This window comes from Diadema antillarum, unplaced genomic scaffold (assembly GCF_040938485.1).
Source record: "Diadema antillarum isolate AM-2024a unplaced genomic scaffold, OU_Dant_1.0 seq00000100_RagTag, whole genome shotgun sequence".
Classification (NCBI taxonomy): domain Eukaryota; kingdom Metazoa; phylum Echinodermata; class Echinoidea; order Diadematoida; family Diadematidae; genus Diadema; species Diadema antillarum.
In genome coordinates, this window is record NW_027271188.1 from 180,231 (window position 1) to 201,574 (window position 21,344).

At 37.7% G+C, this 21,344-nt stretch overlaps 2 protein-coding genes across 3 annotated transcripts in view; one reads left to right on the plus strand and one right to left on the minus strand.

The window, feature by feature from the left end:
- The first annotated feature begins 3,380 nt into the window (after window positions 1-3,380).
- Window positions 3,381-16,452, plus strand: LOC139726815 (protein YIF1B-B-like). 2 transcript variants are annotated; one of them, XM_071637808.1, is made up of 7 exons: window positions 3,381-3,497; window positions 7,846-8,102; window positions 9,053-9,157; window positions 11,841-11,977; window positions 14,014-14,169; window positions 15,420-15,513; window positions 16,173-16,452. In XM_071637808.1, the coding sequence occupies exons 1-7, from the start codon at window positions 3,470-3,472 to the stop codon at window positions 16,338-16,340; spliced, it is 945 nt and encodes a 314-aa protein (XP_071493909.1). In that variant the 5' UTR covers window positions 3,381-3,469; the 3' UTR covers window positions 16,341-16,452. The 2 variants fall into 2 exon arrangements, with proteins under 2 accessions (XP_071493909.1, XP_071493908.1); XM_071637807.1 differs by having other exon boundaries at window positions 3,389-3,503.
- A 3,782-nt stretch (window positions 16,453-20,234) lies between these two features.
- LOC139726797 (epididymis-specific alpha-mannosidase-like) overlaps window positions 20,235-21,344 on the minus strand; it is a 29,468-nt gene continuing 28,358 nt past the window's right edge. The window contains exon 19 of the mRNA XM_071637788.1: window positions 20,235-20,357. Coding sequence (XP_071493889.1) covers window positions 20,235-20,357 — 123 coding nt within the window. The remainder of the gene's footprint in view (window positions 20,358-21,344) is intronic.

Sequence of the window (21,344 nt, forward strand, 5' to 3'; positions counted from 1 at the left end):
CTCCAAGGAAAGGTTTAACATATCTCTTTAAAAAAATCGAGTGCAAATGTTCACTTTTGAAGAAGTGAATAACAGAAAAGAGTGAATTTAGAGTGAAATTGGAGTGAATTTTGAGTGAAAATGTTCATTTTCACTACTTTTGGAATGACCTCAGGGATCACTCAAAAATCACCGAGTGATCTCTTAGGTCACTCTAAATTCACTCCAATTTCACTCTAAATTCAGTCTTTTCGTTATTCACTCCTTCAAGAGTGAACATTTCACTCGAGTCCCGTTTTTTAGAGAGAAGAATGAATAGGATTCACTGTCGTAAATCAATTTCGGTTCGAAAACAGACTGGAGGAAAAGATTGTATTTACGTAGGAATTACCTTTGCGTCAAAGGGTCAATAAAAGTAATATGACTGGGACAACTCAAAACTACTGTCACGAAAACAAAATCCCATATGCAATAATATAATCGTAGTGTAGAAGAGAACAGTGCATAACCGAACAAGCTAATGCAGCTATAATATTGTTCCACTTTGAAACAGTCACGTTTTCAGAATTGTAGAAGAAATTCAAGAAACAATCAGGATAACAAGTTATCTCTCCTGGCAAATCATGATTACTGTTTTGCCAAATCCTTGAAGCTATAAGTCTCTTTTTAATCTGCATATCTTTCTGTATGTAAAAATACATACATTTGGGTTCAGTCATTGAATGATCCTCTCCTAAAAGATATGATTAAAGGCATAGTTTACCATTTGCGGATGAAACAAAAACCCAACATTAGTGCTTTAGAATAGTTCTAAAATGTGAGTTAGGGATAAAAACAATGACTGTAAAAATTTGAATCCTAATAATCGATATTAAGTTTTGTTAAATACACAAATGTGAACAATAGCTATAATAAAAAAATTTTCCAGACTAAACTGTTTACACAATTATGGTTTATTGAGAAAATACTGATATCTCCTTACATTTTAGGCTTTATATTAAAAATTCTATATGGTTGTGATACAACAGATCTACACATAATGCGTCAAAATATGATATTTTGAACATCTTTTAAATCACTAAAAATCAATACAATATCGATCCAACATTAATGACAAACAGCAATGACAGTCCTCAGTATGAAAGGAACAGATAAGTTTTAAGTTTGGATTTGAATGACTCTGTAGATGACAGTTCCCTTAACTGAATAGGTAACTGATTCCATAATTTTGGTCCCATATCGGAAAAAGCACGATCACCATACCCATGTTTTACTCTGGGTGTTTGGAGTAAGAATGTATCTGATGATGAACGTAGCCTTCGTATCGGATTGTATTTTTGAAAAGAATTACTTACGTATACAGGGGAAAAAGAATGAACTGAATGATGTACTAATAACAGAATCTTGAAAATAATCCTTTTTTCTACAGGTAACCAATGAAAGGAACGGAGAACTGGTGATATTATGGAATCAAACTTATTAGTAAAAGTTAACAATCGGGCAGCAGAATGTTGCAACCGTTGAAGTTTATCTATATCTATATCTATATCTATATCTATACATAAGAATCCCTTTCCATGGAGAGTAGGTAGAATTGTTTCCTTCTCTTCTTATACTTTGTATATAATTCTCTTTCTGTAAAACCGGAGCTTGTCTATATGATTACTTTAATGATAGCACAGACTTTCATTGGGTCAATACCCAAAAACATATGAGTTAATCATTGCACGTCAAGTCATTAACACAAGAACTATTGTGAAAACATTCAGTGAAAAGAATGCCTTCTTTATACCCATCAACAATAATGTTGAAAATTGTTACTATGCATACTTATAGACGTCAGGGTGACCTACACTGCCAGTTCGTCAACATGAATCGTTATAATATGGCAGTATATAGACATATGTATATTTTCACGTATCCCCCTATCCATATCCCTCACTCGTACTCCATGGCGCTCTCACTTTTATTTATTTTTTTTTCCTCTTTGTTTTGGACAACTGGATCTTCTTGGTAGTCCTGATGCTCGAAATTCGGCTAGAAGTACTGCGTCCATCAAAGTTTGAATCTTCTTCTAATTTTGTCATCTGTTTTTGATTATAGCTTATCTTTTAGAAATATGTTTGTGGCATGTATACAATAGGAAACTTTGATGCGCATCTGCATCGCACATATTCCAAGACTATGATACGAGCAAAGTGATTATATCAAAAGCAAAATATCAAACATGATCGTTGCTTGTGGTGGTTTCTCCCTCTAAAATACTTCGATAAAGTTTCAGCTGGAGGTCCATTCTATGATGTTATTTCACTAGTAGGCCATCTCAATGCTCCACTGATTATGAAACAGGAACCAGCAGAAAATTCCCCATGACGATATCTTAATTTTGTAATTAAAGCAGGAGTGCATTGCATGCAACAGCCTCACTTATAAATACTACCTATACTATACATGCTATGTATTGTTTACCTGCCGAGGACAACACTCCCTTCGTGGTCTATTTAGCGTTCCATACATACGTGCTCAGTAAGAAAGCTTTTTTTTTTTTAATTGCCTTTTTTTATTTCCACCAAGCTAGGCGGTATTGTAAGCCGTGGCATACTGTACAGTAGACAGAAAGATCCGTCTGTCCGGAGGACTCTTTTACATTTTGCCATTGACGCTGTCCTCCGTAGACAGACGGAAGGTTGCAGTACACATTGCTGTGTGGATGTTCTTAACCACTGTCTCTATGGAAAATTGGGTGAGGTACCTCACCCTTCTCGATTGCGTCTAATTCACGGCCCTAGGTCGGCAAATTTAAGCTTGTATGGTGAAATTAGCTTTTTAAGAATACATAAAACTCACCAGATTAATGAATAATCCAACATTTTAGTAGAATTTCCAACGTAAAACACAGTCTGTCGCGTCGTCACATTCAAACTGCAGAAACATACACTATGAATCTATTAGCCAATCACATGCGAGGTAGTTTCTACGTATTTGTTTTACTAAAACACGTACCTCGCATGTGATTGGCTTACAGATTCAAAATGGCGACTTACTGCTCGCGAACGGCGATATTGCGATATCGATAAAATTTCTGCGTTATAACCGAGTTTATGTGAGTATTTCGATTGCACAATGTGAGAAATTTATCCCAAATATTGCTGCATAATGTGTCATGTCATGTCAAACTTATTTGAACGTAAAAAAGCTGTCTGAAATTTGGTTTATCGTAACGTTTGATCTGTGCGCTACTGCTCCACACAGGAGCCGCAATCATTGACTTCGGTCTGTATACGGAGGGGATCCGTGAAGCCAGACGCAGTCTCCGCGGAACATTCCCCGACGGACAGATACAGACCGATCTTTCGGTCAAACTGTACAGATGATTGTGAAGCCAACTGATTCTGCCATGGTCGCTGCTCGAGTTGCTGCATGCATACCAGACGGAAGCGATAAGAAGAATCTACTGTAAAAACCCAGTCAATTACTATCGAAAGTAACTATGGATGTTCCACCAGGGTTGAGGCATCGTAAGTGTATGTTAACCTCTTCTTTCTTTCATAGGTGTTTGATGTGGTGCTGGTAAAGAACAAACAAACCCAAAGGATGAGAGCTGTAGCCACCATACAAGCGTGCTCCCGACTGCTGACCAAGTGCTTTTAATTTTTACGTTGTACCCTGTGCTCAGCATACTCAGTACATGCATGTCGTTGTCTGTTGTCAACGCAAGGGAACTGCCAGCGATACCCCTCCCGCGCCGCGCCCGATGTGGCTTGGTGTCACGTCACCCGTTTGGATTCGTGGCAATTTTTAATTTCACGCACTGCATGTTTCACTGGAAAGTTCTTTCCTCGCATTCGTCCAGTTGTGACGGCTTGAATGTTCTTTATTATTGTACATTTGTACGTTACTTAATAATTCTTTGTGTAGCTCATTTTCATGTTTGCAATTACACATACAGTGCAGTGCATGATGGCCCATGGCCAATGATGAGGCCTGAACTTCAAAGCTCTCAATTTTTACCTATTATTGTATTATTGTGTTATTGTATTATCGACGAGGTAATCATGTAGAAATGCACACCATGCACACCTACAAAAGCGATATAATGATGATGATCGATCGTTGTAATCTGTGATACAGCCGCTTGTTTGGTGTTTAACCACAATAATTACGTCGGCTTGACAGTAAAATGTTGAAGAAAGAAAGTGATCTTGATGCGTTTTTTTTTTGTAAAGTTAATTTTCTCCTGCGTGCTGCGTTTGACTGTATATCTGTCAACATATTTTGCTGACTAAATGATGGGAGGATAATAAGTGTACAAAATAAAAGATATATGAAAAGAAAATACTGCACAATAAAATGGACCTTACTACAAAACAAAACCAAATATTGGGGTTTTTCTTGTATACATAATAAAATGAAATGGAAAAATGAATACTACCATAAAAACAATAATTTATACTATAAACTGAACTTATCAATTAAAAACATAGATTTAATACCATTTACCCTCACCAGAAAGAACAAATCCCCTTCGAATTCAACTTCCTTCTCATCTTCTTTTCTCTCTCTCTCTTTCTCTCTCTCCCTCCTTCTTTACAGCCTTTATACCCTTTTCTTCCATTTTTCCTCCAACCTCATTCTTTTCCCTTCAACACTATCAAATTATCAACTTTTGTCATGATAAAATCAATACTTGCCCCAATTTCTAAAGAAAGGACGTCTAAATCCTGGTGGTAGATATCTATGAATAATCTATATCAATAATTTGAATAGTGAAAATCATGATAGTGGCAATGAAAAGATTGAGAAAAAATATGAAAATGAAAGTAGATCTACAGAGGACTGTAGGGCCCACACAGTCGTATTGCACGTCATGGTAATATTGTTAGTAAGCGGCTAATTAGAGACTACCAGAATCGATTATAATCGTTGACATCGTTCTCTGTGAAATCGATGCAATACTTACTACGTCGGAACTATGATCGCGACCGACGTACTTTTCAACTCCGATTTCTCATTTTTCTTCCCTTTTCGGCTTTCTAATTCTATGAAAACTCTCTGATATGGTTCAATTTAGCATCTCCAAGAGCTGCACAAAATTTGATTGACAAACGGCGAAGTGAACGTTAGGTGTGCATTTCTACATGATTACCATTGACCATGCTGAATATTCACAGGTAGCAAGAACATTGTAGATACACTTGTAGAACTTGAATTTCAAAGTTAATGTAAGAAATTTTCAAGGTCATTTTCATCTTTCAAATGGAGAACAGAGTAGGCGTACATAATATGAACAAAGAATAGTAGACCTCTATTTAAGTAGAGTTCTATGCTATATTTACACAGCCCTGGCCTGTCGCTGTACAGAAGTCGCAACATTAGTAGCTAGTGCGGTGTGTCAAGAATTTACATTTACACTGTACAGATACATACCCTAAGACTTTAGACACTTGTTAGATGAGAGGTGTTGTTTGGGATCCAGTAGCAATTCTGAATCTGATTTGATATCGTTTTGCTGGAAAATAGATGATATTTAATTTTGAGAAAAGAAGGTGTCACTGTTTTGCTCAGTGTCAGTGTTACTTCTTTCCTGAGGGCACACAAACCCTGTCTTTTTTTGTTTGTTTGTTTACTTTTTTCACGTCGTTAATGAGGGCATGTTTGATTTGTGTACAATTGTCACATTTACAATTCTTTCACTAAGTGATTGACAATGGTATTCCTGTATTCCAAGCCAGTTGGAGCTAAAAATGAATTGGAAGTTATTTTCTTGTATATTCCACTGAATTTTCTGCTTTTCTGTTAGCATTGCATAGTTGCATAAAATGTTCATATTGACATTGTAGAATGAAAATTAAATAAAAAGAAACATTAACTTCTCATTTACATTTTGTTTTGATTCTCATTTGATCTGTACTCATCTAAATTACTCCTTTACAATGTAATTTTTCTTTTCAAAAGAAAAAAAGGGCTGGTAGCAATGAGTGCATTTTTGTCTTATTTGTGTTAGCTTTTTCAATTACTTGTTAGTATCACATTACTCATTTGAACTAAAAGAGACAGTAAGTACTTTCAACAGGAATATTGGGCAGAAATGATAAAACCCCACTTTGTGAATGGTGTAATCTTTTCGCTATACGGGCCTGAGATTAACAGTGCCTAATGCACATACAGTGTGTGCATATCAATTATTATCATTATTAGTGAACATTGTTATTATTTTCACTATATTGTTATTATTTTTTACAATGATTATGATTGTGATTATCATTTGCTTCAGATTTTGTCTGTATTTACCCTGAATGGACACCTGAGCATGTATCATCTTGTAATCGTATGTCATTGTAGACAGTACAAAGTCATAATGCATGCCAACTTAAGTGAACTCTGGATAATTGATATGTAGAGCAAATTGTGTATGATTTCTGATCCTTTATTTGTTCTGATCATTTCACTTATTCGCATTACTTTCCTTGCATTCATGCTGTGTCCATGTCAAATTGTGCTGAACTTCGCTGTAAGAGTTTGTCAAACATCGCCTTGCTTTCGCTTGAACTTGTCCACTGCAGTGTATTTATAGATTTTCAAACTTTTGTGAATACAATTCACAGTTTATTTGTTTGTCAGTGCCATCACAGAATTGTTTTATTGATTGTATGTCATTAGGCCTGTGAATAACTAGTGAATATTGTAACTGCTTTTAGTTTCACAGATCTACTTAAAATGAGTAGATACATACAGTTGTAACATCTTTTAACGATTAGGAATAAATACCGGTAGGCACTAGGGTCACAGAAAATGGGATATATGCTACAAATTTATGAAACAAAGAATTAGTCTCATTTGCATCATTGCAGTAATACAAATCTGTTTTCCCAATAGTATCATTTAATGTCCTGTGATATATGTGATATTAAGCATCTTGGTGTGAAGGTTTCTGTATTTCTACTTGAAGGGACTGTACAGTACTGGTTGAGGTGGGGGATTCAGGTTTATAATTCCTGAGTGAGATAATGAGAAACCTCTTATGAAATATGAAAGAGCATGTAATTTTAAGAAGGATTTAACATTTACTTGATGAAAATTGGTTTTCGTATGGCTGAGATATTAAAAAAAAAAGTGATAATAATAAAAGGCGACAGGCCACGCCTTTTATCAGGATCTCTGTTTCACCTTGTTTTTGGATATCTCAGCCATTTCAAAATCGATTTTCATCAAATAAACGTTTGATACCCCTTAGAATTGCATGCTCTTTAACATCTCATAGAGTTGTTTTTTAATATTTCGCAAAACGTTAAAAGTTAAATCCTCACCTCAACCAGAACTGTTCAGTCCCTTTAACCATTAACTATACTTGTATGCATGTGAATCATAATTTACTTCTTATCATTTCAAAGAAATTTATTTTCAGTTGAACCTGAATGATTTAATTGCAGTATATTCAAAAAGAACATTTTCAAGAAAATGACTGCCTTGGGCTAAATGTCCAATTCCACTAGCTTTACATAGAAAATTTGCTATGAAGGTTTAGTAGTCTGTCTTATCACGTCATTGTCCATTTCCTATCAATGATTTTCTCAACATCACCTGGTGTACATAATGGAGAATAGCCAACTTCAGATCTGCAACGTGAATGCTAAGATGATGTTAATTGTGCGAAAAATGGTGTTCTGCACGTGTGCGAGACAGGTGTTTCATAGTCCGACCAGGGAGGCTGTGTCGTCTTAGCGTTTGTGTTGCAGATCTAAAGCTCACTAATCTTCTAGGGCAACATCATTGCCTAAAACTATGTGCTCCAGTACATATTATCATTCTTTGTCTGCTATAAATGTCAACAAATGTATTCTTTTTTCTCCTAATGTAAATATGCAGCCCAGCAGAGAACAGGCCATCAGAGGAAAAGTAAGTCAAAGAGTCGTGATGGCCCCACGCCACTGTTTGATGACACCAGCACTGGACCACCCCCAGCTCAGGCAGGGGGAATTCCCCCAAACCAGTACATGGGTCCAGCCAACCCCACGCAGCCTGGCTTTCCAGGCCAGCAACTGATCAACGATCCAATGGCCAGCATGGCCATGCAGTATGGGGCATCCTTGGCTGACCAGGGAAAGGATGTGGTGGAGAAACAGGTGAGGTTCAAATTTAGATTTTTTTTTTTTTTTTTTTTTTTGGGGGGGGGGGGGGAGGTGAGGTGAAGGTAAGGGAGAGGGAGAATGACCATGTATTGTGGGGAAAGTGATTATCGTATTCCTGCTCTATCTTCGTAAAAGAAATAAAGCAGTGAATGCAGGGTGCAGCCTATATATGACACCACAACCAAAATCATGGTCTCGTCATCCCAGTGAATTACGTGCTAAACTAATACACATATAATCGTGAAAGGGACTAACTACTAATACTATGCACTTATTACAATGAGCTAGTCTATAGCATCCAATGAATTAATCAAGCTTACAGACAGTGCTACGTTCCACAATCAAGTGACAACTTGTATGTTGTTGTTTTTTTGTCCTCAGTTGCTGCTGGGGCCTTATGTATCTCACCGGTGAATATGACACCCAGCACAGCAAACATTTAGGTCCTAAATAAGTGGGTACTTTGTATTGTGAAAGAGATTTACACTAAATTACAGTGGTTTTCACATACATCAGTATACCTACCGTAATGTGTGCCTTGCTAGTAAGAATGACACAGTACTTTAGTTTCATTTTACTTCCTGTGGTCAAGATGTAGCATACACATGTCCTCATTAACTCAAATAAGCCTCAGAGCCTTTGTAAGCTGAACAGGTCTGTGTCATCTTAGTGCTTGCATAAATGACTTGTGGTAACATTTAGATGGTCCCAGAGTGTCTGTTATTGCTACTTTTGAAAAGACTGCAGCGAATGCACATTCTAGTGTTCTCATCATGTGTACACAGGTAAGGGTTCATGCAAAATTAAATCTTAACCGTTAAAGCAAATTCTCACACACATACCTGTAGATATACCATAATAGTCTGTTAACATTGTCTTTTCTCCAATCATGTGAAAATTGTCATCACCAACTCCTTTGGGTTTTTTTTTTAATGCCTATCCAGATTGACAGATTTATGTCCGTCAGCAAGCTCAAATATTACTTTGCAGTGGACACAACGTACGTGGCAAAGAAACTTCTCATTCTCCTTTTCCCATTCTCACACACGGTAAGTTTACAATCACATCTTTCTATCAAGAAATAACCGTCCATCATAAACCTCTCCTTGAATTCATGGTTTCTGACACACATCCATTTTAGAGTAAGTGCAATGATTATACAGTGTTTGTGATGTGAAGTTTACCATTTTTCTCTCCCTGAGACCTTCTTGGTCATCTATTAATTTTTCCCTTCCTAAGACCTTCCTGGTCAGCTATTAACCCGTTGAGGACAGGCTGATTTTGGTACAACACGCATTTCCCACAAACACTTGCCCGAGTATACTCAAGACTCGTCCTCAACGGGTTAAGTGTACCAGGTAATTTGACTTTTTATGCCTCCGCCAACGAAGTGGCCGGAGGCATTATGTTTTCGGGTCGTCCGTCCGTCCGTCCCGTTTTGTTTTTGTCGATATCTCAAGAACAGTGTGGTGGTTTTACATCAAACTTGGTATGAGGGTATAACCTGGGGGGTTAATACTTTATTTAGATTTTAGGGTCACGGGGTCAAAGGTCAAAGGTCACAGGTCACAGGTTATTTTGTGAAAAAAGGTTGAAATTTCATGTTTTTCTCCATATCTCGCAAATGGTTCAAGGTATCTTCATGGAACTTAGTATATATGCATGTACCGATGGGCAGTGATTATCTAGGGAAGTTGGGGGTCATGGGTCAAAGGTCAGGGGGTCAAAGGTCAAGGTCAACTCCTCAAAATATCACTGCTTTCCTTATATTTATGCAATGCCTGAAGGATTTTTTTTAACGTGATGTATGCATGTATAACCCAAAATATATTCTGTGGGAAGTTTCTTGCCAAAAGGTCAAAGGTCAAAAGTCAAGGGAAAGTGCTAAATTGCACTTCTTCCTCCATATCTCAAGAGTAACTCAAGGTATTATCATGAAACTTACATATTTATGCTTGTTCTACCTAACAGTGATTCTCTTTGGAACTGTGAGGTCAAAGGTCAAAGGCCAGGTTTAGATAATACTATTTTACCATTTGATACTGAAATTATACTTTTTCTCAATACCTTGAAAATTACTCAATGCATAAACTTATAAAAGGGTCAAAAGTCAAGTAAAAATCATCAGTTCCCCCAAATACCTGCACTCTGACGTTTTAATCATTCATCCAATTGAACCTAGTTCTAGGAAAGTGAACATTCAGCACATTTGTGGCAAACCTGTCATTTTAATATTTTGCCAATTGTGTGAAACTGTCATCACACATTGTCAAGACCTTGTACTATAGACCTATTAGGAGAACCATGCATTATTGCGGAGGCATACACCAGTCGCCGTAGCGACATTTCTAGTTTTGTTTAGCTTCTTCTTAGAACCAACAGTGATCAGCCAAGTTAGTGCATGAAATTTAGGAATCTTGACGAATATTTTCTAGAATCAGCTGTGATAAGATAAGTTGGAGCTATAAGTAAGTAGATTAGTGATGCACATTCATATTTGTTCACCTTGGGGTTAGAAATTTGTCACCAAACTAAACAATCGCCAGAATGACAGAATATGTACATAATTTGTACATATTGGCACTGTTCTCCACTTGGGGGGGGGGGGGGGGGGGGGGGGGGGGGGGGGGGGGGGGCAGGGCAGAGACTCCAACCCCAATCACCTTCTGATCTGGAGATTCTCCTGCCCAAAACCCCTAGCAAACGGGAGACTCCAAGTTGATGTGTGCGAAGCGCAAAGTTCCTAGGGTTCTAGATGTTCTCTGGTGCTATCTAAGGCTTATTTTTTTCAACATACGATGGCAATAAGTAAGAAATCCTTTCCACCGGGAGACACAGAGCCAGGCCGGGAGAAATCAAATCTCAAGCGGGAGAATGGGAGATTTTGCAAAAATGGGCTTTCGGCGGGAGATCTCCCGTCGAAAACGGGAGAGTTGGAGTCTCGGGGGGGAGGGGGGCAAGGGTAGATGGGGGATTACAGAATCCTGGCAAATCTTCTGTGGAATCAGCAATGCTAAGATAAAATAGTACTATTAGTAACAGGCATGATATTCTGTAGATTTAAATCTGATTTCAAGTTTTTTTTTTCTCAAGTCTATACACATTTTGCTTTTTCCATGTATCAAAATCACCTGAAAATTTCGATTTCCAATGTTTCAACAAACCTCAATATCATCCCTGTAGTAAGTAGAGCAGTGATACAGGTTCATATTTGTTCATCTTGGGGTTAGGCCCTCTGGTGGGGGGGGGGGGGGGGACCAAATTATTAGGACCCAATTTTCACATTCATCTTCTTGAAAATGTATGGCCAAATTTGTCGCCAAACTTGGCAGGTATTATCGCTAGAAATGGTAGAATGATAGAATACAATGTATGTACGTGTATTTGTACACATGGGCACCATTCCCCACTTGGGGGCGAGGGTGGAGGGGGAGGGGCGGATTCCACCCCCTTCAATTCGGTTGTACCCCCACCTGGTCTGTAATGGGACTTCCTTTTGTTTATCAGTTCATTAAGATTTTTTAGGAAAGATTATAAGTTCATTCCACTTGCTTCTCTCAACCTACAAGATTTCTATGTGAGAATCATATGAACAGTTATACATATATATTATTTATCTTTAATTTTTTTATTGTAAATGCAAACAGCATTAATAATCTCTTTCAATGAATCAATCGATCAAATGTGATTGGTATTCTGGTATGTACATCTTACACCTGTACTTGGTTTCAGAACTGGACCATACAGTACAACCAGGACGAGCCTGTTGCCCCTCGCTATGAGATCAATGCACCAGACCTGTACATCCCGTCCATGGCGTTTGTCACATACCTTCTCCTTGCAGGGGTGGCTCTCGGACAGCAACAAAGGTTTGTTCACAATAAGTTACAGAGACTCCAACCCCCAAGCATCTCTTAAACTGGAGATTCTCCTGCCTGAATCCCCCAGCAAACTAGAGACACTGATTGTGCGAACATTATGCAATACTATGTGCGCCATGAGCACGACATCCATTGTGGCTTGTGTCCAGGACCTGCATAAGGGCCCGGGAAGCTCTAGAGATAAAGATACTTTCTGGTGCTGTATGTTAGCCTTACTGTAATAGTGGAAATTTTCATGCATTTCTCGCACTCGGAAATAAGCGAGAAGATAAAAGCATGTGATATTTTTGCTTGCTGTATGTACCACTCTATGTAGTGACTTGATTCCGCGGCATTAAAAACATGTGAATTTCATCTTGCTCAGCCAAGTGTGGAAAGATTACTCACGCAGAAATATCCACTTTAACAATATATCATTGAACATTATGACAGAACTGCAATTGGGCATTTTAAGGGCAGGAAAAATTCAAACTCAAGTGGGAGACTGACAGATTTTGTGGAAATGGCCTCAATGTTCAAGAGTTGGAGTCTCTGGACTTGGGTGTTGTTTGTATCCTGTAATGTTCCTTGCAGTCATTGTGCACATTGATTGTTAAATGCATATGTATTGAAGCTGCTAAGATTACGCTTCTGCAGGAAGGTCACTTGTCTAGTTATTCATGTTCTTACGAAGAACGGTATGTATAATGATATATCATGCTTCTCATGTAATACTGATGCATGACATGTTTTAAATTAGGTTGAGTAGATTCATATCACGTATTAATGGGGAAGGGGATTGGGTATACAAGAGTATACAAGAGTAGGGATAATTGACAAGCTGGTCAGGGAAGAGAAGTGGCAGAAGTCACCAATTATTTCACTCTGACAGTGATGATCATGTTTACAGTAATCAGTAAACACTTATCAAAGTGTTACGTGGCCTTAGTGGTGGACTCGGTATTTCTCTGTGATAAACAGAACATGTAGCAGTAGCTGTTGCAGAAAAATGTTAAAGATTGAAAATGCTGTTGAGGAGCTCATGTCTCCAGTGTGCAGTAGTTTTTGACCCCGTTTACTGTGCGGGGCTGGGCCGAGCCGCGGCCGAGCCCGGCCTCAATTGCGGGACCGAGCCCCGCAATTTTGTCCGTTTACACTGCCGGGCTCAGCCCGGTCTTTTAATTCAAACCTTTCAATATTTCGTAGTGGCGCTCTGCTCGTAAACAAATGCAATTTGGTATAGTCTGGTTTTCAGACCCTTTGCCAACTGGATTCCGTGGCAACGAAGTTCGGGTAAAGGCCTTTGCCGAAGGAAAAATCCTTTACAGGACAAAACCACCTTAAACTATACTAGTTTTCGACGTTGAGGGGGTTAATATCCTGAATAGCGAAATGGTACGGGCAGAGGGTCTGGAAGCCAGACTAAAATTGGCCGCGCATTTGGCCCAGTTTGCGTTTACACTGAGAAAAGGCCGGGCTCAGCCGTGGCTCGAGATCCAGAGCATGGCCAAATGCGCGGCCAATTTTGGCCCCGCATTTGGCCTTTTGCGCGTTTACACTGTCCGCGGCCCAGCCCCGCACTGTAAACGGGGTCCTAGAGATGAGTTATGTACTGACAAATATTTTAGATATTCATAATGCTGGAATGGTATTTAGTTCCCACTTGATTGCTAATTATTATTCATCGCAAATCCCTATGGATTCCCATATATCCAGTGGTTGATTCCAGGGCAATTGAAATGATGTGCCCCTTCTAACTGTATGTCTGTATATAATATATTATATTTTCTTTGCAGCATTAAGGAGTTTCTCCACTGATTTCTATCAAACATGGATACCATGTCAAAAGGGATATGCATACATCTTAACACTGCCTTATGTACAAGTGTATGATTCAATTGAAGTTTGATTTAGCTTATGAAGTGAGATATGATATTTGCATGTAGAGCTCCCTCTAACTCACAACACCACTGTTCTATCTATTGAACTGACCCTTTGAAGAACAGTTGAGATACTGAGATCATCCTCATGCTTTGTTCCCAAAGGTTTTCTCCTGAAATGCTTGGTAGGCAGGGCAGCTCCGCTTTAGTCTGGTTCATCATTGAAATCATCGCTGTTATCATCACCATGTACATCACCAACATCCACACAGCACTAAGAAAACTGGACCTGGTGGCATTCTGTGGCTACAAATATTGCAGGTGGGTACTGAGAGAATTAAGTTGTGCTAGCCATAATACTCTATATGAAAAATTATCAAATAATAGTGCTTTTCATCCAGTGGACTACATCCACCAAGCTGTAATTTGAACTTGCCCTGATTATAAACATTGTTGTGGCTCAGTTTTCTGAAATTGTCAGACTTTGTTCACCAGCCTTTTATGGTGATGTTTATTACATGAAGAAACACTCAAGCTGACAAAATGGTTGAGAATACAGTGCACTCTTTTTATAACAAAGTTGTCATGTTGACAGGTGGTTTTCTTTCATTATATCAACATTTTGTTATAGCTGAACAGTAAAGTATGCAAAGATATATAGATGATTGATTTTTAATTTGTTGTAACAAGAATTTCAGTATTACCTTGTTCGTTATAACAGGAGTGCACTGTAATGCTGTCACTTCAAAGGGATCTTTGAACGAGTATCCCCATACTAGAGTATCGTTCACTGAGTGGTGCATTCTTACACTTTTGTTTATGGAAGATATTGAGTCCTTGGTATAGTAAATCTGTGCCCCATTTCATGAAAAGTTGATATGATAGCAGCTCTCACTGGAATGGCAATTGTTGTGGTAATGATAAGAATCCAGCTTCTGATTGGTTGGTGCTGTGGGAAGTTGCCATTCAAGCAAGAGTTGCTATGCTAACATCTTTTATGAAATGTGGCCCTCATCTCCCATAAATTTTCTTTTTTTTTTTTTTTTTTGTCAAGCTTTGGTGTTTGTTTGCAGTATTATTTTGTCATAGCTGCACATTAACGCTATATCAGAGACTCTGGTGCCATTTGTGACCATGCTGCATGCACTATAAAACAGTGCCTAAAAATTCTTTCTGAAATAACTAGTCAGAATATGGCATTAATTGACTTCTGTCAGTCAGATGCGATAATTTTGTTGTTGTTGTTGTTGGAGTGAATATCAAATAGACTATTCCATGGAATGAAAAGGTAGAAGTTTTTAGGGCAATTGCAAGAATAAGGCATCAGAATGTTTATCAGTCTCATAAAATTTTAACCAAGAGAGTAAGAGGGTATGCATAATGTGGAATGTAATAAAGGGAAACTCTGTTATAACAAGGCCACTGGGACCGCTGATTTCACCTCGTAACTGATACCTGTCTTGTAAGCAAGCTCATTATATCAGGGTTTCCCTTTATTTGATTAATCAGTCACTGACTAAGACATTAATTTTTATCTCTTTTTCCCCCCTCCTAACTTGTTTTCTCTCCAGTATGATCCTGTGTCTCCTTGCCAGTGTGGTTTTTGGATCCTTCTTTTATTACATCACATTCTTGTATACCAGTGTCTCAATAGTGTTTTTCTTGGTAAGTGTCAAGGAATGGCCATGGGGGCTCTACAATGTTTTGATGGTGTGGTAGCATTGCATTACAGCTGAAAATTTACAGAGCAAATAAAGTTACATAATGATGCGCAAAATCCTACCGGTAATTCTATACCACCGTGATGGAGAGCAAAACATGTGAAAAACAGGAACTAGAGGATTGTAGTACTTGTGTGGGTTGGTAACGATATAACAAAAATTATTGTTCTTGCATGGTTGTTCCATTGATAATTTGATATTAAAAACCATAAGGATTTCTTGATGAATGTTAGCTAAATATCTAGGGAGGCAAAGTTCATACTTATTAACAATTGCATTTAAATTGTGATATATTTGAAGTAAGGGATTTTGTCTTTGAGTGTCCAATATTCAACTTTATGGTTGTCCTTCTGCTAGAATTTTTTTTTCTCCAGATATCGGGTATGCATAGTGAAAAATACATTCATTATACACACATGTACACAAATTTATATTCTGGTCCATTACAGAGAATCGTAATCTGAGACTTTTTGTTGGTTTTGAGCTGGGCTTTCAAAATATGCCTATTTCTTGCAAAGCACAGTGAATAACATATTGAATGGACTCCTTTCTGACAATTTTTAGTTTTATTTGTTTTCTCATTCTCCTCAAACTTATCACTAGGTTCGGAATCTGAAGCTGATCATCCTTCCCGAGTCGCAGCACGAAGGAATGGCTTACGGCAACAAGCGACGGATGTACATCCTCCTCTTCATCGCCGTGATGCAACCAGTCTTCATCTACTGGCTGACCTACCATTTGACGAGACATAACGCTGTCAAGGACATGTAGGCTTGCACTTCACACATGGGAACCCCAGCTGGCACTTTGAAATATCCAGCATAGCTTATTTGTAACAAAAAAGATTTCCTTTTTTTTAAAAGGAAATATTCCACTGTACTGATGCCCCCCCCCCAAAAAAAAAAAAAAACCACCAACAACAACAACAACAACAACAACAACCCACAAAACCAGAAAACAAAACAAACAAACCCTGTATGTAGACGATCTGTGGTAAGACAAGGTTTCAGTGTTTCTGTTTACATAGTGATTTGTTATGAAAGCTCCATGGGGGAGCAAATGAGAGTAATATAGTGAGGCTTTGCTGAGGATTTCACAGCTTTAATTTTTGCAAGGACTTTTGTTGCCTGCTCCCAGTAGAATTTTACTCTCAGTTTGTGTACATGTTATATCCTTCATAACATTCTTCAAATTCTGTTTCTTTTTTCTTTTGTTCAGTCATATAGTAGTTTTTGTGATTAAATTGTTTTCCCTAATGTAATGTGTGTGTGTGTGTGTGTGTGTGTGTGTGTGCTTGTTGTCATTGCCGTTGTTGTAACGTGCATGCCCTTTGTTGTCTTATATAGCATCAGCTGAATTGAGAAAAGAAGAAACAACCAGGCATTATTATTGTGCTACAGTGTGGTGGAGTGGGGTTTAATGCCCATCTGTTGTTCATAAAGTTTGAGATTCACATTTTTTGAGGCCTTCCGTGGTTCATCACCCATTCAGGCTATTGTAGGGAATAACAATGATGTTGACTGATTAGTGCTCCCTTCATGTCTGTGGCATCAACAACAACAACAACAAGAAAGAAATAGAAACAGCTGGTGCACTGTACTTGAGTGACATTGTCTTTATTAAACAGTAAGTTGATGAAAGCACAAATTGACATGTGTCTGACTCATATGCTACTATGTTCATATGCAGGCTATGTGACTTTGCATGACTTGTTTTGACTTAAATTGAGTACTTGCATTAACAACCCCAAATCATGAAGTGATGAAGCTTGTGTTTCTTTTTAATCGCTTTTGCTTTTATACCTATGTGCCATGAGTACCAGAAATTAGATTTCTCTCGAAATGCTTTCACTTCACTTTTCTACCCATAGTGAATGACTTCAAGCTGACATAGAGTCAGAGTGAAAATTAGGTGTTCATGAAGAATTGATCATACACTCGACCATTATTTTCCTAACAAAGGCATAGGAGGTTGACTGCATACTATTTATGTACTCTAGTTGCTTTGCCAACAGAAGTTAATTAAATTTTCAATCAAATATGGCTGACACAAAATTATGTAAGAAGCAGTAAATTTTACAAAGCTAATTGAAGTGTTCCAAGTATTGGTCTGAACAGAAAATTGGCAAGTCTGAGGTTTATATGTGTAAACAATTACAAAGCTGCCAGTGCAGTGCGTGAATGCAATTTTAATCACACGAGTTGTAAGGGATATGCTTGTGCTTTCCGTAATGCTTAAAGTGATTCCTTATGAAACCAGAGGGTCAAATGAAAAAGACTGTATAAGAAAATATTTACAGACATTGAAATACATGATCAGTGATGTAGGCATCATGCCACTATTATCAAGTTAATCTTTCCTGTCTTTTTTTTTTTTCATCATGCAAGAAAGCAATTTTATGGTGGTCGATATTTACACACAAAACTACATGATCAGTAATCTTCTGCAACATCAGTTACTTTTTTTTCCTTCCCATTGTAACACATTTTGTTGTACAAAATAGTGACTTTTAAATATCTTGTATATTGTTTCCCAGCATCAAATGAAACCATATGTACACCTATTATTTATTCATCTTACAAACTGTATTGCAGACTATTGCAGCCGAACACAATGTGGCGCACACCATATTGTCTCTGCATGCAAGCCATCTTGCCCGCTGGTGGTGATCAATAACTTGATGTCAAAAGAGATGAATGCATGCAAACAATAGCAATGCCTTTTAGTGCGGTGAGGGGAGAGTAAAACAAAAACAGCATTTTATTTCCTACTATGATTTAAGGTAAACAGATGGCTGGTTTGGTTGCCCTGAGCCAAGAATTGCTTTTCCTAAATCTCTGCTTCTGTAGACAATCAGAATACTCTGCTACATGCAGCATGAAGCAAGCACATATGCCAGGAGGGAACGTACTCTACTGTGTATAGTTGACTGCAGTAAAATAAAAAGTGTGCTATGATTTCATTTTTTTTTTTCAATTCTTTTTCATTCAGATAATGGTCAATATACCCCCAAGAAAAGCGAATGAAATACATACCGGGTTCCTCTGTAGTACAACAATACATGCATTTCTCCTTACTGTGATCTGTTACTGGCCCTTTATGGTTGTCCAGCTCATTGCAGAGCCTCAATGATGACTAGTAGACATACCTTGGTTGGCCTACAACATTATGTGTCTGAGCCCCTCCCTCGTATGGTGATATGTTAACTTGTACTTCTTGATGGTGGCATGGCTAAACCAAAGTCTAAATGTTATTGAAATGGTCAAACAATTATAAATAGTATATGCTGTACATGTACTTTTATAATGAGCTACATGCTCTTACTCATAAGGAGGGAATGAATGATGCCAGATTTGGGGTAAGTGGAACTCATAGATGCTGTAAGATGTGTAAGATTAATCCATTGCCTCAAGGAACCCATTGAATAGTGGCCAAAGTCTATAGGGAGCATGCAGCATAATAAACTGGCTAAATTTTCAAAAAGACAGCTTGGCAGGAATAATAGAACTGAGGGGCAGCTAAATAACATGATGGTGTCCCATGGATTAAGCAGTATGTGTATACTAAAGCAGTGCAGGCATTCTGGGCATGGCAACAGTTTATGACATAAGGAAACCTATTCTGTGTATAGCTATCTGGTTGTCACACAATAATCACTATAGGTCCATGAAATAAATCTTGGATGAAACATCTATTTGTTTGTCTGTTTGTTTGTTCATCTTCTAAGCTTTTATATGCATCCCTTATGTCTTTTAATTGAATGATATCAGAGTGGAGATCACTGTCTGAATCGTTTTTTTTTTTCCCAATGAGATGACCATCTATGTGGATGGTTTCTTCAGGTAAACAAAGAATGTCTTGATGTTTTGAGCGTGTATCAAGACATTGAAAACTTGGTCAGAGGTTGCCTGTGGTTGGAGTCCTGCTGTTAGGTTAGCTGATGACTGTTCGGTTGGGTAGTTGAGATTGGCTGGAAAGTAAACAGTGTGAGAGGAAAATTTGCATGTTATCATTACATAGTTTACATTTTACAAAATGTAAATAAAATAAGTATTTTGTGGAGCACAATAATGATATGTCTCTTCATCTGTATAATATTTATCAATCCATATACATGTATATATTATATGTAATATTGAATTATAGATTGTACTTTATACTTTATTCCCATCCAACAAAAAGGTAATACATGTACAATACACATAATACAAAGCATACATTTTACAAATGCAAAACATACAAAATATATATCAATAAAACTTTATCAACAAAAAGATAATCCATAACACAAAGCATACATTCTACAAATATTATCCTACTTTCTTTTAGTGTACATGCATTATGTCAGGAAGAGCACAACTAAAAAATAGACCTGTTCATTTGAATGGAAATGCAGTAGCATGACACTTGGACAGGAAACAGAGTGAACATAGAAATATTACAATAAAGCATGTCACATTGTTTTTCAGTGAATAAATTCATTGAATCTACTGTGAACCATGGCAATGGATTTACGTATGATAGGTATTCTATATACAGAAATTAGTTCAGTTGTCCTGAGGGTAAGCACTGTACATGTATATTGTTAGGAAATCACTGCCTCAATCCTAATAATCTGTGATGGTGAGCCGTCGTGTAGAATCTTTCAAAAAAGTGATTTATTAGTTAGTCACGATTTTTACCCGAGTTCGTCTTCCAGCGCCATCGCTGCAGCCGAGCGATGTTCCACACTGTAGTCAGGCTTCGTTCATTCACTCGGATCACCTCGCCAAGTGGGGCGAGAATAGCCTTGACAGACACAGAGAGATTCAAGCATATAAAGAATGATTGTGATGCAGAGGACGAGATAAAAATATAGATAGATAGATAGATAGATAGCTAGATAGATAGATATATAGATAGATAGATAGATAGATGGATAGATAGATAAATATAATATAGATGATAGATAAAGGATAGATAGACAGATGATAGATGATAGGAAGATAGATAGATGATAGATAAATGATAGATAGATGATAGATGGATAGAAAAATGATAGACGATAGATAGATAGGTAAATGATAGATGGTAGATGGATAAATAGATAGATGACTATAAATAGATGATAGATAAAAGATAGATAGACATAGATGATAGATGGATAGAAACATGATAGATAGATGATAGATAAATACTAGACAGATGATAGATGGATAGATAGACAGATGATAGATAGATCGATAGATAGAGACGGATATGGGGATGGGGGAGGAGGGCGATGAAGAAAGCGAGGTCGGAGGGAGGTTAAAAGAAAACGACCCTTATTTTCTATTATTTCTTTACATATGAAAATTATACATTGACCTTGTGAGACGGGATCTGCTTGAAAAATTGGAAACTGTCTCAAGGCCCTTTCATGGACATTTCGCCCACATCCCCACTCGCAACCGCCGATATATAGGCCTACATCTTATGTATAATTATCATGTACTGTACTACTGAGATGAGAAATGTTCAGCAATTGAGGCACGTTGTTATACAATTTTGATCATATAATTTTGATTTTGATTATCATCTATACTGAATCTATGGTTTTCCTCTTTGGGTACAGCATGCAAAATTTAGGAGATTGGAGTGGATCGCAGCGTCATAGGTCACTTCTATATAACTTCCACTCGGAGTCATACGCGTTGTCTTATGCCCTTGCACCTCTCGATAATGGCATACTGAGTAATATGTCGAGAGCATTGATTACTACAAGGTTGTACAATAACGCTAAATTGATATTGGCTA

Bases quoted from the DNA above. Each gene is read 5' to 3' on its own strand.
- LOC139726815 (XM_071637807.1), top strand. From the start codon at position 3,470: ATGGATGTTCCACCAGGGTTGAGGCATCGTAAGT. The intron at 11,978-14,013 runs GTTTGTTCACAA...TTGTTCCCAAAG, and splicing joins GCTCTCGGACAGCAACAAAG to GTTTTCTCCTGAAATGCTTG. The intron at 15,514-16,172 runs GTAAGTGTCAAG...ACTTATCACTAG, and splicing joins TCTCAATAGTGTTTTTCTTG to GTTCGGAATCTGAAGCTGAT.